Raw genomic sequence first — 25,564 nt, forward strand, 5'->3', positions numbered from 1 at the left:
GGTTTTATAATAGGCTTATAAGGCTTATAGCCCTTATAGCACAGAATTCGGTAAACTATATATATAGAGATTCCTTTATAAACGAGGAAAGAAACGAGATTAGTAATTACTTAAGTAAATAATTAACGAATAGTCGAGTTTTTTGAAATTATATTAATTACTTGCTTTTCTACCTCTCGTATAATCTTCTTTGGTCTACTGGCTTGTAGTGTGTCCTCTATATTTACAAGGAGAATTATAGGGCTTGTTTTGGGAGTATAGCCTCGTTTCTTGGCTCTCTTCTTAATTCGTCTAATTATAGATTTGTTCAAACCAGTTTTGCTTATGATTTCTGTAATTAGACGCTTTAACTAAAGCATTGTAAGCGCTTGCGTGCGTATGGCAGGGTCGTATGGCTTATTTGGGGCCATTGTAAGATTTAATGGAGAGGATAAAGTGGGTAAAAAGAGAGATGATAAAGTAGAAAAAAGGATAATTGGGTAAAAAGGGGATTTGGAATGGCCTAATTAGGAAGGACAGGGGCCCCTGCCACCCCCCTGCCACCCCCTTGCAGTGGCGTACGCCAGTTGCAAGACTTTTGGCCGCATTCTCCGTATGTAAAGGTATATAAATATTATGCTACAGGAGCCAAGCGAGCCCCCCCTGTAGTGCGGGAAGTACACCCTTGCTAGCGTGGACAGTTGATGGCCGATGAAGGGATAAGTTTACTAAAAGTGCCTTGAGGCTTAATATGGGCTTATGCAGCTTGACAGGTACTGAACGCCCCCAAACGCCCATAAATATAGGCGAGTCCACTAATTAGTAGCGAGTAAAGGGGGGATAATTAACCCTAATGCACACCTCTCTATACACACTTTGTTCTGAATTCTAATAAAGATTATAAAGATACTTTGGCCAGGAAACTCACCTAATCTCAATGCAATTGAGAAAGCCTGGTTTTGGATGAAAAAGGAGACTACCAAGCGGGGACCTACTAGTAATAGAAAGAAGCTGAGAGTAAGATGGGAGAAATGCTGGGAAGACCTTCCCCAGAGCAAGATTCAAGAGTGGATTGCAGCAATTCCTGATTATGTAAAGGAGATAAGGGGGGAATAAGTATAAAGAAGGTAGGGACAAGGGCCAAGAGAAAGTGATTATATATTAGATAGTTATTTTTATAAGATAGAATCGAACTGATCAAAAAATAATCGAAATCGGAGGTTTAGCGAGGTAAGCCACATTTCAGGGGACCCTTACAGGGCTTACAGGGAACTAGGACTAGCTACAGGGAGATTAAAGTAAGACCTTACAGGGCATTTAGTGGCCTTCATAAAATAATGCCCTGTATTCCCGATACTTTATGCCGTGATCTTCGTACACATAAATGATTCCCAATCTGACATAAGACTGCAGAGGCGTCAGCATTTGAGCTATCGTTTGGAATCATTTTGGAATTCCCTCAATCTACGAATGCGGCATCGAGCTTCAGCCGCTGGGCCACGGATCAATTAATTCAAATTGCTCGAGGGCGGCAAAAAGTGTATATATATTCCGCCTCGCAAAGTCATTATCAGCCTTTTGTCAGAGGTGACTTTTAATTTCTATTGAGTTTCCAAAAACAACAAATATAGAACTAACAATGAAATTTTATATTTCGTTTCTATTAGGCTGTCAGCTATCAGCTATTCTGGCTCTCCCAGTAGCCAAGTCTTCATTGGGCATCAATCGAGTTCTCTACTTTCTCGACAATGACGCAGCAGGCAATTCTATTGTTTCGGCTCAAATTTCAAACCGAGATGGAACACTGTCTTCTGCAGTTAAAACACCTACAGGCGGGAATGGTCTGCCGCAATTGGCCGCTGTGTCGCAGGACTCTGTGGTTGTTTCCGGCAATGTATAAACCCAATTGACCTTTCGCTTACTGTCGTCTCTATGTTTGACAAGAGATTTCTAACGCCAGGATTACTTTCTAGTATCTGTTCAATATCAATGCCGGAAGCAATACTGTATCATTATTCGGCATAAATCCTTCGAATCCTCTACATCCATATCTTATTGGAGAACCTGCCCCTTCATTGGGTCATATTCCAGTCTCAGTGACTTACTCTCAGGAGTTAAATATGGGTCAGTTATTATACAGTTTATTTCTGCGGTATGATGATCTGACTTGATGCTTTTAGCTTGCGTGGTAAACGGCGGCGATGTTGCAGGAGTGGCCTGCTTCTCAGTCGATTCAAAGAGGGGACTTCGTAACTTGGGCCCTCTACGATCAATCCCACAACCCCCGGGTGCTGCTCCACCACCCGTGGGACCTCTGATCATCACTGGTGATATAACTTTTGATTCCTCCTCCTCCGCACTGTTCACAACTGTTATGAGTGCCAATGGTGGTCCGGGGTCCTTATACGCCTATCCTGTCATCGATCGTCAGGTTAGCCATACTCTAGTCAACAACACTGTCGATGCTCTCACGATACCCTTCAGTCTGAACTTCTTGGGCTCCGATAATAAATTAATCGTCACGAATCCTCACAATGGATCGCCTGGTGCTGCACTTTTGGACATCTCCCCTTCACTACAAATCGTCGACGAAAAGCTCATCACTATCCCGGGACAAGAAGCATCGTGTTGGGTTGCAGAAGCTCTAGAATACGATACGCTCTTTATTATGGACGCAGCAAGGCCGACAATAACCATTGTGGATTCTAGAGATGGCGCGATTAAGGGACAGTTCAGCTTTGAAACACCCGCGGCTGGAGCCATGGATACCAAAGTTGATCGGAACACTCTCTACACTATCACGGATCCTTTCGCCAGTAACCTCACACTTATAGCCTCACCGCAGATTCTTGTGTATGATATCACTTCTGTGATAGAAAATGGAACTCCCAAACAGATTCAAAGTTTTGATATCTTCAGCGAAGTGGGGCAAATTCCAGATTTAATGGGCCTTGCTATATATCCAGCGATTGACTGAGGGTCACGAGTCTTTTCAGCATAATCCTCTTTAATCAGTATCTATTATGACTATCCCTATATCACTTCTCTGCATGTTAAGTTTCTCGCCTGAGGTTGCAACCCTGTGTCGAGGTGCTGGTGGATACGCTTTAGTCAAGAATAATATATTACTCGTGTTGTTCTTCATGCCCAGTTGTCCCCAAGTTTTCATATTTATTAAATCGCAACATCAAGAGATTCAGGTCTAGTCCTTTTCTCGATAATTATAACTTATTAACTTGTAAAAAGGCCTTCTTATATAACTAAACTCTACCCCTGCCTCTAACCAAACTCCAACGTTTCCATACTCACTACGAACACCACGTTAGAAAGTCCGGCTCACTAATCAGAAGGCCACATCTCACCTGTAGACTACATCTAGCAGGCCCTGCGGGCCACCGAGCTTTACTCCTATATAGCGATCAATACGAACTGAGGAACAGAATATCCCTCCCACCACACGATTCCAACCTGCGGAAATTGGCCTACCTTTAGAAACTTTCTATTCCAAATCGCCCTGAATGCCGGAGGAGATGGATGATTTCCCTCAGCCTTTAAGGCTTTGAATTGCGACTTAGGAGGTGCATTTGATCTCTTTCCAAGTTCCAGCACTATCTCCTCTTGCAGGTCTTTCGCACTCTCCTTACTTCTCTCTCCTCTCTCCCCTCTCCCCTCTCTCGTTCGCTAATAAATCGCTTGCTTAAAAAAAGCAGAGTTGAGCAAAAGGCAAGAAGAGCCTCAACTATGCATCTCCTTCCTCGAAGAGTTCTTCAAACGAAAACGCAGTGAGACCTAGACGGCCAGATGTGAAGGACTACGATTCTCCAATAGCACTAGGCAATGCATGGGAGTAGATAAGCTTCTTGCGGACTTGCAAGCACCTCAGACTTCAATTGCATGTGAGGATGGACTTCAGGATGTTGAGGTACTGAGATAACATTGCTGAGAGCTGTAAATGGGAGATAGATCAGCAATGCATACTGCTGTAAATTTATACAAGCGTAACTGAGGAGCCCTAGACACAATAATTGGTAGGTGATGAACCGTTGCAAGTGAGATGCCTTGCAATAGATGAGTATTGACGAACGAGACGTCGTTAAGAATCTCCAACCCCACGAAAGGCACGGACTTTCATTCCGCCGAATCACGGGACCCAGACTCAGAACGTGGGAGAACGTTGGTAATACCAATTATGTTTTCCACCACCTTCCCAAAAGCCCTTCAATTCATCCAGAATACACTCAATCCCCTTAATATCCCCCATGCAGCTCCCTCAGAACCAAGACTCTCCAGCCCAGCAAACTCGTCCTCTCAGTACCTTTTCCAACACTCCCTTAACAGCCCGCCGCTCTGAACCTTCCCGAACGCCGCCATAAAGAACCCCTTGTCGCGATACCCAGCCTCGCCGCTCCGCTCAGAAAAGAAACAAGAGACTCCCCCCCCCTTCCTTTCCTTTCAGTAAGGACATAATCCCCACTGCCCTCGTCTCCATCTCCATCTCCATCTACCTCTCAATCTAGCGGTGTGACACTGCTCCGTTCTCCAGCCAGCACTCCCGTCACGGTGCTTATCTCGCATAGAACCCGTTGAGCCTTGCGTCTCACGGCTCACGGCTCACGCCCTGCAGTGCCACCACCGCCATCAAAGATGTTAGGCGTCCCCGCTGGAGGCGGCGCGAGCAGGAGGAAAAAGGGGCTGATGTACTCCATGGGGAATGTATGTTTTTCTCCCATCATTACATCACTTGATCTGATCCCGTTTGCCCATCCCGTTTTTTGTCTGCCATTTCTTTCGCGCTTGCAAGTGCAGCTTTCCATTGTTGCCGCTCAACACGTGCGAGATGCAGCGTCGCGTATGGCTACGACTGGCTGCGCACGTTTGACGAGCGGTGAAGGGTATGGAGGGTCCGGCAACGCAAGTAGCAGCCCGTGGACCCGACTCGGCGCAATGGCTCTAGATCCAGGAACCCGAGGTTGTACAGAAGTCCCTCAGCTTTGGGCAGGAGGCCACATGAGGCAGTTTCTGCATCGGGTACTGGACCTAGTGAGTGGTCCAATTGGATACCCAAAGCCGGGCAGAAGTACTCGCTCTATGACCTGGTGATGGAATCTCCTGATGGACTATTGTCGAAGAGAGGCATATGATTTGTCCCTTGGTACCTTCGGGTGAGCATTGATGGACCCGAGGCGCTGTCTAGCTGCAGGGTCTGACAAAGGGACTGCTTCGAAGCATGGGGGAGAAGCAGAACCCCCACAGTTAAAGCTGCACCTGATGCTCAGATACTTCTGGGCTTGAAACTCAATTGCGTTGCCTTCGACCTGAAGCTTCAATTCATTGTACTTCTTGCTTTCTATATACTTTTTCGCGAGCAAGACGTTCTGGACTCTCGTCTCTCTGTGCTGCGTTGTCGTTTTTGGAGGGGCAGATCTCCTTGAACCTACTTGAACCTATGTAGACAGAAATGAATAACCTCAGTATTCTCAGACAACATTTCCCCAAATTCGCTTCCAAGCTGGTTAGTTAGCATCGCCGCTCTGCTTAGACGCTCCTCACCTTGGCCCTACCTTGATTGCTTTAGGCAGCTGCCGAATGATGGATTCGAACCAGGTGGCTACTGTCACTGGCGAACGCTTCTCGCAGCTGCTTTTTCAATGCGACGGTTTCCATGGGACCAATTACCATTTCGAGAATTCTTCTATTGACACTAATCTCCTGAGTGAGACGTCAGCTAGTCGGGCAATGATGCGCTGTACCACATTGTCTGATTATGAAATGTGTGCCTCGCATGCAGAGACTTATCAGAGACTCAAAACAAACTCTTAGAAAGTATCATCGCAAACTACTTATATTTTAATGGGCCCAATTAACTAGGCCCCTGGGACTGCAACCCACCCAGGAACGGTCTGAAGTGTTCATGATACGAAGAACGATCTTGACTAAAATACTCCCATTCTTGGGTCTGACCGTTTCGCAAGCTGTGTAATTCACGTGCCCGACGCAGCTTCACGAGGGCCCGGCTCTGAGAGAATTCGTTCATTTAAAACGCCTGGCGGTGTCGAGAGACTCCCTTGTGGGGGATGGGGTAAATGAAGAGCCGCAGCCTTTGCATGAGACGTACCACCAAATTTGGAAGAAGCATGGATCCAATTAGACTATGGAGACGCCTATGATGATAGACAGCAGTCGTTCTTAAAGCAAGGCCTACGGGGAATTGCAATGAACAAAGAACAGTGTTGTCCATCCTTAAAAAATCTTGTGTTGTGGCAAAGGGATGCCCAATATGGTGTTTATCCGGATGAATATCAAGCAGAGGCTGGTAGGATTTTGGACGCACTGTACGTATTATTCTTTAAAACTTCCCTGGGCGCTTGCTGACACGAACAATATACAGCAGCCTAGTTTCCACATTCCAGGAAGTGGGGATTCGATTCGACTTTACTTTCGGCAACCCAACTAAGTTTGGAGCTTCGAATCTGATGAATTAGAAAGAATAGGAGTTGAAAATCCGACTTTTTGCATTCTGCTAAAGCATGCCACTCAGGCCTGAGTCCAAATCTAAATTTAATTCGAGGTTTAATTTGGAATTGGCAAGCCTTGACGCCTCGACCAGTATAAAGATGACTCTCGACTGAGCTGGCTCTCTGGTGACATTCTAGCGCAGCGTAGAGGCGGGTTTTGGGGGCGAGCGGAACAAGATGTCGTGGCCTCGGATCTGGCGCGCCGCGGATGAAGGTCCATAGCCATAGCACCGACACTGTCGTGCAATGGCTCGCGCGAAGGGAGGGCGTGTATGGAATTCGACGTCGAAGCTCCTTGTTCGGCAAGCCGCAAGCGTAGAGCCGTCTCAGGGGAGTCACCAATATCGTGCCACCCATCGGAACTGGAAGGAGGGGCCGGAGTTGTCGAGTCGACGGCATTATCTGGGCTATCAAAAAGACCCGCGCCTCGCCCTGTACTTTCAGCACAAAGATTAACGTCATCGACTTCGGCTTCGGAGGCACTCGAGTTGTCATCTCCCTGCAGGACAATTAGATCTTCTACACAAGGTTAGAAAACCTGGTCGTCTATTTCGACGAGGATAGTGGGCGCTCACGTAGACTCCTGCCTGAGTTATCGCCTGGTGCAAACCCGTTATGGTCGATGGAGCCGCCCCTCTCCTTAGCAGTTGCCTCCTTAACTCCGAGACCTGTCTTGTCCTGTCTTGTCCGGTCCTCCGCTACGAAGCCCTGCTCTTGTAGCTTGGTAAGCAGCAGTTCTTGGATTGTGGGAAGGTCACGATCGTCATTATGTGACTTGGAGGGAGCACATAAGAGAGCTGGCCTTCTCATAGTTCTAGACAAGCAACCTTCTTTCCTGACCATCAATTGATGCTTTTGCAATCGTACACTGCTCCTGTTTTGCCGCGCATTTCTTGCTTTTGGTATTTAGTCTCGTTCTGCTCTCTGGCTTACTTTACGTGGGTTTTGTTCTCGTCGCGGTTTCCCTCCCATAATATTATTGCAGTATTAAGAAGCTTTAATTTACTTAGGAATATTAATTTTATATTAAGTCGAGTTATAACAATTTAAAGTCCTTTATTTTTGGTTATTTTAATAAATACCATGCTTTTATAAATATAAATAGATTAAAGAATATATGAAAGCTACGACTATTACTCAAACCGTTTTCATTTATGCTTATGTGCTATTTGAACATTCAAATTAGACCTGCAGATATTGACGAATCATTTCAAGGCCCATCAAATCTCCTTCCTTTGTCCCCATCAATTCTAAACTAACGAAACCCCACGTACGCTCTCCACTAAAGCCAACGGCCCACAAATTGCCTTCAATATCTAGAAGCATATTCCTCGGGCATACATTGCCCATACCACCGCTATCCCGTGCAGCTGCCCGATGATATTCTTGACTTGACTAGCCCAATCCTCTCGTTGGAGCTTCGACACCCCGTCCATGTTGTCTCTCAAATCACTCAAGTCGGACAATGGCGAGCCTGGAGTTATATAGCCCGTCAGGAAGCCAATCACGGTCCCCGATTGCTGGTTGGTAGTAACGAGACCTTCGAGCCTTGGTACTCGGATTCAATTAGCAAGCCCAGCAACCTGGATCCTCTGTAACATTTGGCAATTGCGGCCAATTGCTGCGTGTTCAAATCCGCGACCTGTTGCCTTACAGAATTGGGTCCGATTATCTGCAAGCACTTTATACGCTCTTCCTGGCACAATTGTTTCCAGGATCTTAATATGCGATACATCAAACGCGGGTAAGTCTCCATGTATGCCTGATATGTCTTGATGCTCAAAGGAAAGCGCGGGTGGGGTGAACTCTTATCGATGAATCAAGGATGCGTTGCCATCTACCGTTATCATCTGAAACCAAAAGCGTTTCGGGTTCAGTGCTTCTCTTAGCGTGGTCGTGGATCCATCTAGGGGATTTGGTCCCGCAAGGTCTTGAAATAATTGGCTGCCTATAGTAAAAATCAAATCCTCGATCTCGTACAATGTTCGCATGCCTGCCGCATCAAGTATCCCATCGTCAGTCACTCCTGCGTTCAACTTTTGAAGATAGACCGACTCAATTGAATCGGGTACGTTGTAGCCTGGTAACGGCCCGGGGCCAGCGGGGTATTTTGATGCAAAGGCGCCAGGATCGAAGCCATACCGGAGAAGTGTAGGCGTCGTCGTCGAGGATTCCGGAAGCAACTCCACCACAAATTGGCAGTTACTATACGCTAGCGTGATCACGCACGGCCTGTTTTTCCCGACTCGCGCGCTGCGAAGCTCTATGTCAAGAGGCGATAGAGGTAGTGCCGGGGCGGCGCCGGTTAGAGAAGAGCGTCCTTGTTGCGACATTGTAAAAAGACTAGAGTAGATTGGTTGTTTGGGAAAAGCAGAACAGATAAAGCAGATTTGTTGAATTGAGTATAAATAAGTTGGAGGATTTGGTTCTTTATATAGAAATCAATCCCTTGCAAGCTATATATCTGTGCGCATTACAATCACATCAAAATAGCGCATATTTGTCTTTAATATGCAGATATATGCAACTTTGCGTATATTAGGCCAAGGCTTCCAGTTAACATTGCGTACGTACGATTTAATTATCGAATCTGGTTTCCAGCTGACGTTCTCACATACCACCAACACGCCTGCATACGCCCGCATGCCACTAACACCTGCATCGGCATCGCATACCAGCAACACCCGCAACACCCACATGGCCCTCGCCTCCCAGCAATACCTACTGTATTTGGCCCCCTGGACCCCGCATACCACTATCATCTGCACAACCTTCCCGTGCCACTAATTGCGAGCTTTGCCGTACGTGGTCATTGTGGCAACGGTTTCTACTTACTGACCGTTTAATTTCGGACCAGATGTTGGACCAAAGCTGGGGTCATATGTGCCCGATATTCCTGCGGTTGCTCTCCAAGGGCAAGTTCCACAACGTTGGTCCTAACGTTGGGCATAACGCCGATGGAGGTATCCTTTCACAGTGCCATATGGTCAAACACAGGATGGGTTCGCTTTGGCAATTCAGGCCATCTTCTCAACTGCAAATAATTCGACGGTTTCGTACATCACAGATGACTCTACCCACCCATTTTCAACGGGAGTTATCGGTACGCGTCTGAGATTGAACGCACCTGGATTGCGATCTCAGACTTCTTAGTTGGGTGCAATGCTAATATCCTAGCTTCCAAATTGAAGCCAGGCTATGCATACCTATTTTCTGTGCCTCCGGCAATGCACGGAGGGGATGTTCCAAACACATTCTTCAATGTGGTTAACCTCCACAATTGACGAGGGACTTCCATTCAATGGGACAGTGGCTAAGGTACTCCAGTGATACTTAACCAACTTTGCTATGACAGGGAAACCCACTGCAGAAGGGTGCCAGGACTTTCTGACGTATGGACAGAATGCTACATTGAGGACTATCGATCTCACGGGTCTTGGGACCCGAATGAGAGACTCTGTGGGGCGGTGCCGCAATGCAAATTCTGGGAAGAGGGCCCGTACTATACGTAGGAGAAAGCTTGTCCTCCACAATAGAACGACTTTGAAGAAGCCAATGAATTGATATTGAAACTGCAAACGATGATTTTTGAAATGCAACTGATTGAAAGCGCCTCCGACGCCGCTTGGGATATTGCAAAAAAGGAAGTAGGTTGAAGCTTGTAGAGACGCAGGATGTTGTGACTGCAAACAATGAAGCTGAGACTCGTTTGATTTTGATCATCGTCCACTCTGGTCCTCTTGTTCTCTCGTAAATCCCTCGTCTTCCTCGTCCTCGGCGTCATCTTCCTCGTCGTCATCCTCTTCGCTCTCGCCATCAAGGCCCTGCATCTGTGGTTCTTCAAAATCCCTGTATAATTCACGATACTCAGCCAAGTAACCCTGCAGCTTCCAAAGTTGCATCTCCAAATCTACAACATACTGTTTCTGCCTAAGCACCACGACCTCTCTCTCAAAGATGCTACTAGGAAGTTTCTCCCGTAACTCAGCAAGCTTATCCTTCCCGAGCAATCTTCGTAAATTATGCACCGGTACCTTTCTGGTTTTGCTCTCCTCTTTTCTACCGGTAGGAACGTCCAAAGTTGCAAATTCGGGAGGAATCTCTCGGCCTTCATCCAACTCCCCGTCCCCACCAGTCCAAAGGAATGCTCCAACCTGTGGTTTGGCCAGCGCGTCCTCCCACCCTGAACACCCTACGACATAACCCCTCTTTGAGTTTGTCACGCGCACAAAGTCTTCCAATATTCTTCGCCGCATGAGATTCAGCACGAACTCATGCATGTCGCTTCTCCAGCGTGCGGTACTGAGAAATTTTCCTGCATCCCTGGAATGTCTATATCGGTCTGGTATGAAGCGTGTAGGTGGGCCATCAGAGGGCATTATCATACCCCGCCTTCTCGCGAGGCCTTTCATCCTTTTGGTCTGTTTTCTTCCATATCCCCTCGGGTCTTGCATTGCGCGAATAGTGTGCTGAGAGGCGATGGTGTACACAGAGTAACCTAGAACAGCAGTGGACTCTGCACTAATCTGTTGGGTTTGACTTGTGTGTACTTTTTCCTCCTTCGGTTCCAAGTCGGCATCTATCTCTTTCTCTGAAACTGTTGGTCCCTTATATTTCGCCAAGCTCTTCGGAACATACCACGGGCTCCCCGTCTCCGGATGCTCCATCAAGTTGAAATCTTGGAGGAAGAACGAAGGCAAGGCATTGTATGTCAATGCACATCTGCGGAGCGGCGTGGCCAGAGCTCGAGCATAAGGATTCTTACCAAGGATTTGCTGGAGGAGTTCGGGATTCTTGCTGGGTCGCGCCTTTCGTTCAACATATTTCTCTTTTGCTGCGATGACATCTGGGTCCATCAATGGTGATACAGGGAGCGGCGGGCGCTGGTGAATAATTGGTGGAGATGTATTCTCGACCGCCGCGGCGGCTGCTGGTTCACCATGGGGCGCTGCAGGGAGAAGATTGTATGTAGTTGTTTGAGTGTCTTCGGGGAAAGGTTCGTGTGGCGCTATCGGGGGATGGTGATTCTGCTCTTCTGTAACAGGTGCAGGCGGCGGGGACGCAGCATACCGAAGGGTGTGCGGTCGGAGAATGGCTGCAGGTTTCCATCTTGAGAGGAGGCTGAGAATCCTGGCGCTGTCGACATCTTGAGAGGGGGATTGGGTTGCAGATGTAGAAGTTGAGTAGAGTCGATTGGTAGCTGCGAGCCACCTCGAGGTGGTGCTACCGGTTGGGGTTATGCACTTGTTCATAACACATGCCTCAGACCTGGTCGGGTGTACACAGGAGAGGATGGTTTCGTTGATGGTAGTGTTTGAAGAAAGACTGCATGTCGCCTCGGATAAAAGATCAAGCGAGTTCGCGCTTCCTCAATCGCGTCTTCCGAGCGCCAAGGTCAAGCAGACCTTCCATCATGACTCGGTCATAACACCAATTGACGACAACTCGATATGTTTGCGACTAGGGTTCTACGGGCGCCAGCTCGAGATGCCCTCAGAACTGGCTTGCGATGCTTCTCCTCCATACCCGCGCAATCGGATCCGCCCAAAGCCTGGACACCAATTCCGTATATCACAGAAACCATTGTATGCCTCCATTCCCTACCCGACGAATCTCCTGTTGACCGACCAGGGAGGAGGCTGGAGAACCTCTGATATCTTCTCCAAGCTCCTCCAAGAACGAATCATCTGCCTCAATGGCGAGGTGAACGAAACCCTGTCTGCTGCAATCGTCGCACAGCTTCTCTACCTCGAATCAGACGCTCCCGAGAAAGCAATTACATTATACATCAATTCCCCTGGTGGGTCGGTCACTGCTGGGCTAGCTATCTATGACACGATGACATATATCCGGTCTCCGGTGTCCACTGTCTGCGTGGGCCAAGCAGCTTCGATGGGATCACTATTATTGTGCGGAGGAGAGAAGGGAAAGAGATTCTGCCTGCCGCATAGCAGTGTTATGGTTCATCAACCGAGTGGAGGGTACTTTGGGCAGGCCAGTGATATTGCGATCCACGCACAGGAGATACTGAGGGTCCGGAAGAAATTGAACGAGATTTTCAGACGGCATTTGACGAAAGAGCATACCCTCGAGGATATCGAGAGATTGATGGAACGAGACAAGTTTCTAAGTGCCGAGGAAGCGCTGGAGATGGGGATAGTGGATGAGATACTAGACCGGAGGATCAAGGACGAGGAGAGGAAGGAAGATAGTTCAACATGATTAAAATTTGGTCGAAATCGTCAATCGGGGGATATATGATAAGGCGTACAAAACTATAATTTTCCCAAGGTAATCCCAACTCCAAATCCATCATCCAATTCAAAGCTTTGCCTTCACCTCCTCAGGTCCACTTCGGGCCAATATCCAATCTCCAACATCCTTAGCGAAGACCGACCGATTGTCCGGCAGATCGCAATGCAGCATGTGGGACCATCCCTCATAGGTCTTGAATGTCTTGTCCTCCAGCTGGGTCTGCCTCTCGAACCACTTTTTGCTTGCTGGATAACTTGTGCCTTTGTCATCGGTTCCATGCCCAAGCCAGAGGCTCTTCACTCCCTTATTCAGGGTGGCCTTGCCTTGGCTCAGCGCCTCCGCCCTGTCCAGCATCCCAGCAAGGCCTCCAAATGTCCCGATATCATGCAAAAGCTTGTCTGCCTTGATTGACTTGACAACTTCCGGATCTCTTGTCAAGTCCTCCGGGGACAGAGCTGACAATCGTTGTTTATGCGGCATTACTCTACCGATGATGCGCCCAAAGAATACGACAACTGGACTTGGTTCGTAGCCCTTCGGAAAAGCAATAAACGGACTCTCCAAAACCCACCCTCTGATATCCTTCATCAAGTCTGTGTATTGTGGATCCGAAGCCAGCGTCAAAGCTTCCCCGCCTCCCATCGAATGGCCCAAGACAAAGAGAGGTACGGATGAAGGCAATTGTGACTTGATCACCGAGACGATGTCAGAGGTGACGAGAGATGTTGGCCCGGTAAGGCCTTTTTCGGAGTCTTTGTGTACAGAGCGTCCCCAACCACGCTGGTCGAAGCCAAACACTTCGATGCCGCGTGCAGCAAGGGAGGGAAAGAGTTCGTAGTATCGATTGCAGTGGTCGCTGAAGCCGTGGATGAAGACGACCTTGGCAATTGGTTCTCCGTCAGGCTGACAACTTTATTAGCGGAGCTTACAGGGCAGGAGGTGGGCTCCTAACCTTCCATGTCTTCGTGTACAGGGACATGTCCCCAATTTGGTGGGTTCCTTCGACTTCGGTGGGCATTTTAACGTTGGTCTATCCGTCAGTTGAGATATCCAGCAGTGTCCGGAGAGGAGAATAGAGGAATGAGAGCAACGAGGTTGAGGGTCTGGAGCACGGGAGACTGACTGACTTTCTCGGCCGACCCTTGCTTCCCAACCCCAGTTGATGCATATGGAAGCGGCCGCTAGCTTGGAAGGTAATTTTCCCATGTGAATTTCCGAGCTCGACCCGGATCAACAAAATCCAAATGTCAACCTATCGACCACTTTCATCAAGGACTCTACGAAACAGTCTTGGAGTTGGCAGCTCAGCATGTTCAACATGCAGTCGTCGATTATACTCCAAAAGGGAGATCAAAGGTAGGTTCTGCGCCAAGTTTCACTAATTCTTTATCTAATATCCTGTGGAAAATGACATTGTTCTGTTGAAGAACATCCACAATTCGACCTCTACTCCAGTCCTGAGCAATCGCCTACGTGCCGGAAAGAAGATAGAGCTTGTCAGGGATTCCATCTCCCACGATGACATTCTCGGCAAAGGACTCCGTGACTTGGTATCGTCGAAGAAGCGGATCAACTATCGAATATCAGAACCAACATTGGCCGAATACACGGATCTCTCTCCGCGACTAGTAACGCCAGTCAGTCACCCAAAAATATAGTCGCAGATATATTTCTCTGACCACATCGCAGTAGATTTACTCCCAAGATGCGAATTTGATCGTCTCCCTACTCGACCTTAATCCTGCCGTCCCAGACCCGAGCACCTCGATACTTGATCGATTCGAGATATTTGAAGCCGGCACCGGTCACGGAGCATTGACGTTGAACCTTGCAAGAGCCATACATGGCGCGAATACAGCTGCGCCAAATATTCCAGAGGAGGATGAGACAGCAGAGATATCCCCCGACAGGGTGGAAGCAAGAGAGGCGTACAAAGAGTGGCGAACAAATCGAAGAGCAGTGATCCATACACTCGATTGTTCCAGCCGACACTCTGCACACGCCAAAACAGTTGTGAAGAACTTCCGCCATGGGATGTATTATCCACACATTGACTTCCATGTTGGGAGTATCGATGACTACCTCACACCACGTTTGGTAGAATCTAGTGGCGCCCCATTCCTAGAGTATACGATCCTTGATCTGCCAGATATAACCCACTTTTTCGACATTGTTGGCAAAGCTTTGAAACCGAATGGTACCTTGATTACGTTCTATCCAAGCATAACGCAAATTAATACCGGTATCACCTTTGCGAGGCAAAGACACTTACCTTTGTTCCTGGAAAAGGTGGTGGAAGTCGGAGGTGCTGTTGGAGTGGGTGGAAGGGAATGGGATGTCCGACCTGTGAAGCCAAGAGCCTTGTTGGAAGCCAAAGTTGAAGGTACGAAGCAGTCTAGATATCTCGAAGAAGGCCGAGATATCCTAGGAGGTCCCGTGGAAGATTTGGGAGAACTTCTAGCAAAAACCTTAGTTAGTAAGAATCCAGTCTCTGATGACAATGGGTGGGAAATGGTCTGTCGGCCAAAGGTTGGGATCAGAATTTCCGGCGGAGGCTTCGTGGGTGTATGGAGGAGAATGTCAGGTACCAGTATATGATTAGCATGTCTAAAATGTATTTGTAACTGTACAACATTACATCTTGCCCATAGAAATGATTTCAAATGCCGCGCCTCGCCGGCAAGAACAGGGGCGCTGATCACGAGGCGAAATCGTCGCTTGTATTCCCACAGGGGCGGATCTAGTTCTAGCCTCCGCTAAGGTTAGCGCGAGATCCCCAGATTTCCCACGTCAAGAGCTTGAGATTGCAACTGCAACCATAAAAGGAAAAGGAGTCAACACCCTCCAGCTTCCCAGTCCTCCGCCGCATTCGAGAGCGCAAACAATCCGAAACATGCCCGCCTAACGCAGCTACGGATGGAACAACCATATCAACGAGCATCATTTAGCTGCAGTGCAGTTGCTTCCACTTCTTCAAGTGCTTGCAGCGAATCGTCACGATGACGAGGAGAATCGTATGCCCTGCCTTCGGTCTGGCCTGAAGATGGATACTAATATGCAATCGCCAGGTTCGTACGATGTGTCAAGTGGCAGCTTTTGCCTTCTTCTCCCTCGTCGTTGTCTACTTCATCGACAACCGCTATCGAGTTCTACCTTCAGCGCTGCACAACGCGTTACCCGCGCACCACCCAGGCCTCATAGTGACAGATATAACAATCAAATCCTGCTCGAGCCTAAGTATATTCAGTACGTGTAAGCTCGATGCGGATGTCTGGCATCGGATCGAGAAGGACCTATACTTGGGGAGCGGCTGGGTGAACAGCGCATACGTGCATGTCAAGCGCAAGAAGGAAGAAGACATATTGCCCGATGACCAAGTGATCTTGGATGTTACGGTTGGGCGACTGGATCCTGCGCAGGGCGTGAAGGGGGAGGCAAACGAGAAATGGGAGGGCAGACCTAATGGAATATGGTTGAAACAGGCCGCGAAACGGCATGCGAAGGGCTCAAACCAAATCATCACCTCCGTGGACGTGCTATTTGGTGCAGATGCGGTGGATCCAAGGGATGGCTGGCAGATGGCGGGAACGCCGCTACTCCTTGAAAACAGTGGAGAGGGGCAAGAGGCCAGACTAAGCATAAGGCGCGGGAAGAAGGCGCCCCATTCGAGACCAATACCAAAGGTCAATGAGAATGGGAGATTTAAGATCATGCAAGCGGCAGACTTGCATTTAAGTACTGGGACGGGACTTTGCAGAGATGAGATGCCGCCAACACCCAAGGGAGAGAAGTGCGAAGCTGACCCAAGGACGTTGGAGTTCGTGGGTCGACTTCTCGACCAGGAGAAACCAGACTTGGTTATCTTAAGTGGGGACCAAATCAATGGGGATACCGCTCCCGACGCGCAGACTGTAAGCTGGGTTCAATCTTCTCCGACATCTACTAACTTCACAGGCGATCTTCAAATATGCAGAACTGTTCATTGCACGCAAAATCCCCTTTGCCACGATCTTTGGGAATCATGACGACGAAGGGAAATCATCCCTCCCTCGCGCAGGACAAATGTCCCTCATCGAGTCCCTCCCGTACTCTCTGTCGGTCGCAGGGCCGGAAGAAATCGAGGGAGTTGGAAACTACTACGTCGAAGTTCTCGCTCGTGGAAGCTCCAAACATTCAGCTCTTACTGTATACCTACTCGATACGCACGCATACTCCCCTGACGAACACAACTTCAAGGGTTACGATTGGATAAAGAAGAATCAAATAGAATGGTTCAAGAATACCGCGCAAGGATTGAAGAAAGAGCATGCAGGGTATACAGGCATACACATGGATCTTTCATTCATCCATATTCCACTACCCGAATATCGGGACGACAAACTTCCCAAGAAGGGGGAATGGAGAGAGGGCGTCACGGCACCCGTCTTCAACACTGGATTCCGGGATGCATTAGTTGATGAAGGAGTGTTGATGGTTAGCTGCGGCCACGATCACGCCAATGAATATTGCGCATTGAGCAGCCACGATGACGGCAAGCCAGCTCTTTGGATGTGTTATGCGGGTGGTGCCGGATTTGGTGGATATGGTGGGTATGGAGGATACCACAGGAGGATACGATTCTTCGATATCGATGTGAACGAGGCGAGGATAACGACGTATAAGCGAGTCGAGTACGGGGACCTCGAAAAAAGGATCGACGAACAGATAATTGTCGATGGTGGCAGACCAGCCAGGCTTCAGGAGGAGTAAATATCAAGTTAGATTCTGGCCGGGCAGACAACGAGAGGGTGCATATTACCCCGGTTGGGAGCAGCGTTCGGAGCCTGGCACGGCGTAGGATGACGGGATGACTTTGCTTCATCACTTGTATCTTGCGAAGTAGTGGTCTGTACAGTCATAATGCCACTCTTTCATCCAAAGCTCAAGTGAAGCAGTCACTTTGCCACCTTCCCTCTCAGTCCGTCATAAGAATAACTTAATGGAGTGTGGTTGATTTCGCACAGATGCGATTGGCTTCGCTAAGATTGATTTGAGTTCTTCACGACTTCGTTCCAGTTTCAAACTGTCCACTCGCGTCGATCTCCCGTAACAAGTCCCTCGAAACGTGCCGTGCAACAATCAATTAATCCAATTGCAATATATCAATAAATCAACCATTTCTCTCATTGTGGGACTAGTGCTCAAGTCGTGGAGTTCCGATTGGACTCGATTCCAACTAGTCTTCGAAGGCCGAGCATCGCCACAATTTCACGCTTCATCTGATGTCCCGAGACTTCACAACGTCAATTTGCACCGAGGCATGATGTAGGTCCCCTCCGTTCAAGAATCCGAGCCCGAGGCTTTTGATAAAAGAGACTCGGGATATAAAGCACGTGGCCTCGAAGCTTGTTTTTGACACGATCCCCCCTTTTCGTTTTTTACCTTCTTCCCCGCATTTTACTCGCAGGGCGAGGAATCTTAATAATGAGAAGCTTCATACTACTCAGCTTCGGGCTGAGCCTATCTGCACTCTGTATCGCTTCGCCGGCCGCCAATGACAAATACTCGCTTCAGAGCAGAGCTGGCAACTCATTGGCAGCGAATACAACATGTGCCTCCGGCGTCCATATGATCGTTGCCCGGGCAAGCACCGAAGCACCTGGTGAGGGAATCATTGGAGCAGTAGCTACACACGTCCAGCAGTCTGTTCCCGGGTCAGACGCCGAGGCTGTTGATTACCCTGCTACGCTCACCGATTATCTCAATTCTGAGGCGTCGGGGGTTGCCGCCATGACGAAGCTGATCCAGTCATATGTTGCAAGGTGCCCAAACTCGAAGATTGCTTTGTTGGGATACTCACAGGTATTTTGTTATGCGATAGGTGAGGGTTACGTGCTGATGCGCGGTCAGGGTGCTCAAGTAGTAGGCGATGTCCTTTGCGGCACTGGTGAAAAGTTCTTCAACAGGACATCAGCCCTCTCAGGCTCGCTCTCAAAAAACAGTATCTATATCTTTCGTTTCCTCTTTCCCTAGCTAACTCGCCCCCAGTCGTTGCCGTAGTGCAAATGGGCGATCCGTCCCATGTCCCCGGTCTCCCGCAAGATGTGGGAAATAGCACCAAAGCTGGTATATTTCCACGCAACAACACTGCCTCTTGTGCGAGCATGGCGAGCATGACGCAGTCGTACTGCAATGCCAACGATACGTTTTGTGACAGTGGGAGCAGTATACCGGTTCATCTCAGCTACGTGAAGGTGTATGGGACCCAGGCGGCAAAGTTCATCGTTGATAAGGTTGGGACGAGTAATGGGACCAGCACCGGGACAACGAACGGGAATGCAACGCCGACTGGGACACCAAAAGCTAATGAAGGTGGTGCAACGAGGTGAGTCGATGATGTTGATGTTTGAAGGACTGTTGACTAATCTTGTTGGCTTGTTAGGTCCAATGTCTATTCCTTCGTTTGTTCTGCGGCAACCATTGCGCTATTTCCCCTTTTGATATAATATATATATTAGGCTTCTATCACCTAGCTCTATCAACAGTATTGAAGAGACCGGGGAAACCTATTTAAAGGACCGCGGGGAAAGAACTTCGTAACCGTCTTCAACAACTTGATCCTCCCTCCTCACCCCTCCAACCCAATATCCTCCTCAACTAGATAGCGCATCATCTTCATTTCTTCCCAACCTTACTGGGCCCTTCCTCTTTAATCTATTCCACATCATCAAGAATTTTTCACTTCTTAGAAGTGATCTTCCTCGGTCGGTATGCAGCATGAAACTCTTGCAATATGATCCTAGGTGTCGACTTCGGCGCTGCTGAACTGGGAACTTGCGGCTGAGATAGCCTGTTTTTGGTTTTGTGGCTAAGATTGATGGCCGGGTGGTGCGACTGAGTCTGTGTTCAGGGACTCGAGGGAAGAGCGGGGTCCGTGATGATATGGCCGAGGTGGATGACTGTATTAGTGCGCGGCCGGGATGCGAAGTATTTGTCTATTTGTACCATGGCCCAGATGTCGAACGATTGAGCAGTCAGTTCCCTCGAACGAAAATTGGGGGTGAGGCCCACAAGCTTCATCTTTCCGAAAGGGCTGCACGTTGTGTGAGGCTGAGAGGCTCAAATGCGGGGGGGGACCATCTGAGATGCTGGATGTATCCGCATTCATATTCGTGCAGGAATCTCAGTAGCAGCATCACGGGAAACTCATAAACACAGCCTATGAGGGCTTGTGGTGGGCGTTCGATGGTGGGCCGCATTTCAGCCCTTGGGGCTAGTTTCAGCCTCTCCCAAAAGCATAACGAGTAAGAACCTGATGTGCCACCGCGCTTCCCGCTTCCCGCTTGCATAATTCGCCTTACAAATCTGTGCCGCACCCTACGAAAAAGTTAAGCACTAATTTTTCAATACCTATAGCCTATAATTTAGCGACCGTGGCCCTACAATTTAGCAACAAGAAGCCTATAATTATGAGTCTTCCTTTTCCTCGCAGCCTTCAACGCTCAAAATTCGCTTTCCGCTTCTCGCTTTCCACTTTTTACTTTCACTCGCCCATTCCCCCCCCCCCCCCCTTCCCTCTCTACTCCTCTACTACGATTCAAGAATCCTTTTTAACACTCTTTAAGTCTATTATAATAATTAGTAGTAAGGAGACCTGAATTAGGTAGAGTAAGGTTATGAATATAAGTAGAAGAGCGGACGATTTTTGGCGAGGTGAATTATGTAAGCGGAAGCGCGTCGGCACAATCACGTTCTTACGGCTTTCCGTAAGCCTCCCTGGCGGACTAGTGCGTACACCCAAACATATTAGGCGCTGCTGCTCTCTGTCGCGAGCAACTTCATTTTTTTTGGATCTCAGCACTCACAAAGCTCCACAGCCTTACCCTCAATGAACCATGACTGCAACGACTCCTGAGAACGTCCTTCAAGAAACAGTTAAAGAATATCAGTACTTTCAGCCCGAGCTCATCCAAATCATCGCCAGTGAAAATATCTACGATGAAGACCGGCAGCAGCCTTGGGAAATCGACGAGTAACAAGTCTAACCCTAATTTTATGATACATTCTAATCATTCGATAAAGCCGAGACAAACCATACATTAAACACGTCAAAGCATTGTCCTCGTCGTGGCGTCACCTCCAATTACTGGCCGATTTCATGCAAGTCGGCACCACACCTCTGCGGTGGAAGGATTTGCAAACCGGAAAATGGTCCAAAGACAAACCCTTCAATCGACAGGAACGGATCTCAAGAACAAAAGTTACCCGACTGGATTATCATGAAGGATCTAACAAACCAAGACGAAAAGACATCACATCGTCCGCGAAATTGAGAGAAGCTCTCGAGGAGCAAGCGCTAGAAAATGGTCCGGGCAGAGAAAATTCAGACTGTTAGTTGTCGAGGACCTCTCGAGCGACGTGATTGAGCTGCTAGGTGCTCATTACGATGTTGAACCGGCTTTTTTCCGAGACCAGATTGTTGATTACGCCTGGTACAATACACGTGATCGCTGGATGGATCCCCCGAGACTGGATGTCGCTGCGAGGCGGCAGCGGTGGCTTCAGATTCGTTTCCCAAGTTCAAGATATTTTGAAAACCAACTTCGTTTCAAAGAAGGCTGCGACCAGTTTGAGTCATTCAACGTTTACAGAAGACTTGAAGACGATATCAACAACACCGGCGTTTGGGATGCGGAGAAAGCAATTGTTGGGCTGTCGAGAACCAGAGCAGCATTTTGGATAGCCAAAGAGGAAACCCATATCGAGGGGGCTGTTGGTACGTGTGAAGGTGACTTCAGATTTCCGGTGCTGACTGAGGTCCAGGTATTTTATTAGTTGATCCAATAGCAAAGACCGGATTTCCTCTATGGCATGGCTACCGCAACTGGGAAGACACCCCCAGCATGAAAGACCTGGAAAAACTGGAAGGAAAGATGCCGCCGCCCGGTCCAACACGCAAGTCATTCTTTGGTGATCTGATATACTGGCTTGAGAAGCCAGAGGCTTTCGGACCATCTCTCCCCACTTACCCCGGAGCTGACATGCACATCCCAATCCAAGCCCTTCTCTTCTTGATATGTGGGGAATGGCTCACAATTGCGGAATACATCCAAACACGCCTCGCCCAGGTGGAGTGGGAGATCTCTTTCCCTGAACACTTTCTCAACACCGGAGAGACAATTGATGTTGCCCTGAAGAAGTTACATATTTGGAGGAGACTTGTTCCTCTCTATCATCGCATGCTTACAGAGACTCTTCAGCGCGTTTTCAGTTTTCCTTGCCATACAGGTGCAGCATCCACCGTTGACAGCTTGAGGAGTCTACAAGATTCAAATTCATACGCTGCAGATCGCAAGGCTGCTTCTAGCCAGTGCCAATGTCCCCTCCATCAACAAACACCCAGTCAGTCAGGATCCATCACCGCCCTGCGCGAAGACTTCGTCCGACTCCGCATATCCATGGAGGAATTTGAGAAGCGCATAGATCGCCTTACTTCGGTCGTCACAGCCAGCATCTCCATAGACGACTCACATCGTGGATTGAAAGACACGACGAACGTCACGAGATTGACATGGCTAGCGACGTGCTTCATCCCTCTGAGCTTAACAGCAACTGTCTTTTCTATGCAGCAATACATTGCCAATATTCGGTATATCATTGGGTGGTACTTCTTGACTTCCTTGCTGCTAGTGTTTGTGACCATTGGGGGTGCGTTTGCTTTGACTGGATCTGTGGCGGACATCTTTCGGGTTTCGAAAAACAAGAAGGGCAAAGATTCGTGAAATGTACTATACGAAGGTCGCACTCAGAGTAATTGAGGAATCAATTTTACATTAATATCTAGCCCGTGCAATTCTATCGTTTTCTATGATGGCATGAATCAATGACCGTGTTGTTGTGTATTCATGGCAGAGACAAGAACAAAGCCAACATCTTGGGATAGTTTGGTGTGCCCAACCCAGTTGCTGGATCCCACCTATATCACCGTTAGCAACGAAACAAGTTTGCTTGGACACGAAGAAGACTCACCCCTTGACAGCATGGAATCCTTGAGTACCACATCCAAGATTAGTGCCCAAAGTAATATCGTTCAAGACTTCGTCGTTCCGGTACAATGTTGGGTTCACAAAACCAACAGGGCCTTTGCCAATAGCAGCTCGTTCCTCATTGAGCTGGAGGCGAAAGTTAGTGAAAGATGATGATGGAATTCAGAACCTGGCGCAGCTTACCAAAGTCAAAACGGAAGCAAACAGAGGCGACGCCAAACTTGAGCCATAAAAATGGTACAGAGTGCTGTCAAGGTAGGACGGGAAGTGCGCTCCGTTGGCAGAAACATCCGGATAGGCTCTGCCGATTCTATTGTAGATACCAGTCGTCGTGTTGACATTCACATTCAACTCAGAGTAATATGGATAGGTTAAGTGCGCGCGATGGAAGTAAGTTTCGACGTGGCCATCTTGATACGTTGGGCGAGGGAAGTAGTTGGAAAAGCCGCCAGCCGAGGAGAAATTGACAGCTGTGCCACCCAAGTTATCCTGCATGACAGTCTCGGGATCGTAAACACTTCCGTTCGCCTGAAGTTGGCTTCCGCCGACTGAGGTCACGTACGGGCATCCAGAGGGGTATTGAGGGTTGAAGATGAGGCCTTCGGCGCCAAGGCAACCAGTTGTGCCCGGAGTGTTGATATCTCCCGGAAAGGAAGCCACGCCGTAATCTCCAGATGCGAAGAGAATGGAGTGTCCTTGAAGGCCGAGTTTCATAAACTCATTGCATTGGCGGAGCACGTATGGGGCTGGAAGATCGGCTTCTGCTTGGCCATAGGATGCTGAAATGACCTTTGTAGGAGTGTAGACACCACATTGAAGCTGGCCCATGTATCCTCCGGGAACGTTGTGTGGGTAGACTGCATCGTAGGTTGGGTCGTTTCCGGTCTCACCGTTTGAGGTGTAGGTGCAGTATGATCCATCGAGGGCGTCGAGGAAGGTGTTGAAGACATTAGTGGTTGCTACTTCTTTAGGTTCGTATATATCATCGTCTGTCTGGTAAAGAGTAACCGTCTGCGGATAGATGAGAGAAGTTCTGAAGAATACGTCAGTGAGTTCATAGTGAAGTACTACAGTCTACTCACGCCATCTCGATATCAATATTCGCCTCGCCAGAATTGAGAACACTTGAAGCAGGAACGGAATATGAAGCTCCATCAATGGTTGCATTGATGGGGAAAGTTCCTTGAGGAACGTAAGTGGCATATTTCGCGAAATATGCATCGACATCGGATTCGGCAAAGTAACTCCCTTGTTGGTACAATCCAAGAGAGTTGTCTCCGGTTGCCTTGGTCGCATCTGGAATGCTGTATAAAGCCTTGATACAAGTCGGTGTCATTTGCGTGCTGCAGTTGGCAAGTGAAGATGGAACTGGCGTGGCATCCTCGACCTGGACGCGGAGGGGCGACTTTACTGCCCATGGTGATCCACGTTTGGTGTAAACTGTCCGCTTCACCACCGGAGTGAGCTTGACGCCAGGAGTGATGTAGTCGATGTGAGGGGTAAGATGCTCCGGAAGGTGATACCTGTTCTGGTCAGAAAAAGGCGAATTGCGTAGGAGGCATCGCGTACTTATCACACCCAACTCGAGTCTTCGGGCTACTTTGATGCTCGTGTTCATAGAACTCTGTTTGAAACAGTTCTTCCGCTTCCTCTACAGTGACATCGACGGCGACCCATCCTTTGTTCTCGGAATGGACAATTCGAGCTCCGTGGATGCCAAAGTCGGTAAGCCATTCCTTGATGTTGGCGACGGTTTCTTCTTCTGGTGCAAACATGTCGTGAACCTCCTGAGGGGTCCAATGCTTGCCGAATTTCTCGGAATCGGGATCGGATCTAGGTGTTCGTTAGTTTCCTTGTACAAGTCATCAGTTGAGAGCACACTAACACCTCCATAAGGTAGTCATAACCCTTCTCCAAATTGGTTTGGGTCAAGCCAATTCGCATTGGAATCACAGCAGTCTTCTCGATGCGGGCTCCCTTGACCCAATCTCTCGGGGGCATGGACCTCTCCTCGTGGAGAACATGCTTGAGAGGGGCAGGAGCTGCATTGATGAGAGCCGCAATGGCAGTGACGACGGTGATCTTGACGAACATCATGGAGCTTGACCCTGTGATGCAGCTCTCCAGAAAACCGGGAGGGGAGCTTCTCTTTATCCCAAGGGTTAAACTTGGGTGCAACTGCAAGGCGGACCCAAAACTTGTCCATCATAGACTTGTATGCGCAAGGGAGCAACTTCTGGGTGGCGGGGCAGGAACGACCGGCATGCGCTCCGAAAACTGCAGGTGGCCATTGCAGAAAACAGGAAGTTGGCATGTGGAAAGAAGAGCTGAGGAGGCACAAGCTTAGCTGTACGAGGCAGGTCGTCGTTGCTATGGGTGGGAGTCTTATCTGCAATTTCATGAAGCTTATATTCTTCTCCGCAAATGATTGCGTCAAACGACAGAGCTTGCCCTGTTCGACCGCCGCAGCCCCTGTAGAATGAGGGGTTTCCTGGCGACCAGCTTCCTGAACAGGCTTGGTCGACAAGCGCGATCAGCACTTCTAATTTGGCCCCTCAGACAAGTCAGGAACAACGCATTTAACCCCACCAATAATATAATAATATCAGATATTACAGGTCACAGCATTAGGGCTGCACCTTCCCTTTGCGAGTGATACGATATCCCGCGTCACCTCCATTTGAGCTTCCCTTCCACATTTGACGAAAAGGCCACAATTCATCAGTTATTCTATATAGAGGCGTTCGCTGGAGTTTATCCTGAGTCGAGACCAGACCAATTTTTGTGCGA

The 25,564-nt window shown here is 48.6% G+C and overlaps 13 protein-coding genes across 13 annotated transcripts; 7 read left to right on the forward strand and 6 right to left on the reverse strand.

The window, feature by feature from the left end:
* Window positions 1-876: 876 nt before the first annotated feature.
* Window positions 877-1,124, reverse strand: K444DRAFT_711295 (uncharacterized protein; the record flags this gene model as incomplete). The annotated part of the gene is made up of 1 exon (XM_024888242.1): window positions 877-1,124. A coding segment is annotated over one exon (221 nt), but the record flags the coding sequence as incomplete, so codon positions are not given.
* A 590-nt stretch (window positions 1,125-1,714) lies between these two features.
* On the forward strand, window positions 1,715-2,779 carry K444DRAFT_505672 (uncharacterized protein; the record flags this gene model as incomplete). Its single annotated transcript, XM_024873390.1, has 3 exons — window positions 1,715-1,873; window positions 1,953-2,103; window positions 2,160-2,779. Coding segments are annotated over 3 exons (930 nt in total), but the record flags the coding sequence as incomplete, so codon positions are not given.
* Window positions 2,780-4,477: 1,698 nt separating this feature from the next.
* Window positions 4,478-5,193, forward strand: K444DRAFT_278763 (uncharacterized protein). Its single transcript, XM_024871546.1, has one exon. It carries the CDS (start codon window positions 4,624-4,626, stop codon window positions 5,077-5,079), a length of 456 nt encoding a protein of 151 aa, XP_024726911.1. The 5' UTR covers window positions 4,478-4,623; the 3' UTR covers window positions 5,080-5,193.
* Window positions 5,194-6,549: 1,356 nt separating this feature from the next.
* K444DRAFT_670505 (uncharacterized protein) lies at window positions 6,550-7,930 on the reverse strand (the record flags this gene model as incomplete). Its single annotated transcript, XM_024887640.1, has 4 exons — window positions 6,550-7,013; window positions 7,070-7,214; window positions 7,769-7,801; window positions 7,847-7,930. The coding sequence occupies 4 exons, from the start codon at window positions 7,928-7,930 to the stop codon at window positions 6,550-6,552; spliced, it is 726 nt and encodes a 241-aa protein (XP_024726912.1).
* A 143-nt stretch (window positions 7,931-8,073) lies between these two features.
* Window positions 8,074-8,827, reverse strand: K444DRAFT_711298 (uncharacterized protein; the record flags this gene model as incomplete). The annotated part of the gene is made up of 1 exon (XM_024888243.1): window positions 8,074-8,827. One exon carries the CDS (start codon window positions 8,825-8,827, stop codon window positions 8,303-8,305), a length of 525 nt encoding a protein of 174 aa, XP_024726913.1. The 3' UTR covers window positions 8,074-8,302.
* Window positions 8,828-9,805: 978 nt separating this feature from the next.
* Window positions 9,806-11,350, reverse strand: K444DRAFT_576684 (uncharacterized protein; the record flags this gene model as incomplete). The annotated part of the gene is made up of 3 exons (XM_024877545.1): window positions 9,806-10,796; window positions 10,882-10,934; window positions 10,985-11,350. The coding sequence occupies 3 exons, from the start codon at window positions 11,348-11,350 to the stop codon at window positions 10,214-10,216; spliced, it is 1,002 nt and encodes a 333-aa protein (XP_024726914.1). The 3' UTR covers window positions 9,806-10,213.
* A 594-nt stretch (window positions 11,351-11,944) lies between these two features.
* Window positions 11,945-12,716, forward strand: K444DRAFT_548186 (clp protease-like protein; the record flags this gene model as incomplete). The annotated part of the gene is made up of 2 exons (XM_024876358.1): window positions 11,945-12,079; window positions 12,126-12,716. 2 exons carry the CDS (start codon window positions 11,945-11,947, stop codon window positions 12,714-12,716), a joined length of 726 nt encoding a protein of 241 aa, XP_024726915.1.
* A 99-nt stretch (window positions 12,717-12,815) lies between these two features.
* K444DRAFT_548189 (lysophospholipase-like protein) lies at window positions 12,816-13,767 on the reverse strand (the record flags this gene model as incomplete). Its single annotated transcript, XM_024876359.1, has 2 exons — window positions 12,816-13,652; window positions 13,702-13,767. 2 exons carry the CDS (start codon window positions 13,765-13,767, stop codon window positions 12,816-12,818), a joined length of 903 nt encoding a protein of 300 aa, XP_024726916.1.
* Window positions 13,768-14,155: 388 nt separating this feature from the next.
* Window positions 14,156-15,347, forward strand: K444DRAFT_548034 (uncharacterized protein; the record flags this gene model as incomplete). The annotated part of the gene is made up of 2 exons (XM_024876344.1): window positions 14,156-14,386; window positions 14,442-15,347. Coding segments are annotated over 2 exons (1,137 nt in total), but the record flags the coding sequence as incomplete, so codon positions are not given.
* Window positions 15,348-15,748: 401 nt separating this feature from the next.
* K444DRAFT_648626 (Metallo-dependent phosphatase) lies at window positions 15,749-17,498 on the forward strand (the record flags this gene model as incomplete). The annotated part of the gene is made up of 3 exons (XM_024885483.1): window positions 15,749-15,763; window positions 15,818-16,660; window positions 16,704-17,498. 3 exons carry the CDS (start codon window positions 15,749-15,751, stop codon window positions 17,496-17,498), a joined length of 1,653 nt encoding a protein of 550 aa, XP_024726918.1.
* An 858-nt stretch (window positions 17,499-18,356) lies between these two features.
* On the forward strand, window positions 18,357-19,117 carry K444DRAFT_548123 (carbohydrate esterase family 5 protein; the record flags this gene model as incomplete). The annotated part of the gene is made up of 3 exons (XM_024876353.1): window positions 18,357-18,590; window positions 18,639-18,729; window positions 18,777-19,117. 3 exons carry the CDS (start codon window positions 18,357-18,359, stop codon window positions 19,115-19,117), a joined length of 666 nt encoding a protein of 221 aa, XP_024726919.1.
* A 1,506-nt stretch (window positions 19,118-20,623) lies between these two features.
* On the forward strand, window positions 20,624-22,510 carry K444DRAFT_638235 (uncharacterized protein; the record flags this gene model as incomplete). The annotated part of the gene is made up of 4 exons (XM_024884225.1): window positions 20,624-20,760; window positions 20,811-21,118; window positions 21,163-21,504; window positions 21,552-22,510. 4 exons carry the CDS (start codon window positions 20,624-20,626, stop codon window positions 22,508-22,510), a joined length of 1,746 nt encoding a protein of 581 aa, XP_024726920.1.
* A 121-nt stretch (window positions 22,511-22,631) lies between these two features.
* Window positions 22,632-24,871, reverse strand: K444DRAFT_548086 (subtilisin-like protein; the record flags this gene model as incomplete). Its single annotated transcript, XM_024876350.1, has 6 exons — window positions 22,632-22,704; window positions 22,758-22,900; window positions 22,958-23,807; window positions 23,857-24,297; window positions 24,344-24,607; window positions 24,660-24,871. The coding sequence occupies 6 exons, from the start codon at window positions 24,869-24,871 to the stop codon at window positions 22,632-22,634; spliced, it is 1,983 nt and encodes a 660-aa protein (XP_024726921.1).
* Window positions 24,872-25,564: the final 693 nt, after the last annotated feature.

This window comes from Hyaloscypha bicolor (genome assembly GCF_002865645.1).
Source record: "Hyaloscypha bicolor E unplaced genomic scaffold K444scaffold_184, whole genome shotgun sequence".
NCBI lineage: Eukaryota > Fungi > Ascomycota > Leotiomycetes > Helotiales > Hyaloscyphaceae > Hyaloscypha > Hyaloscypha bicolor.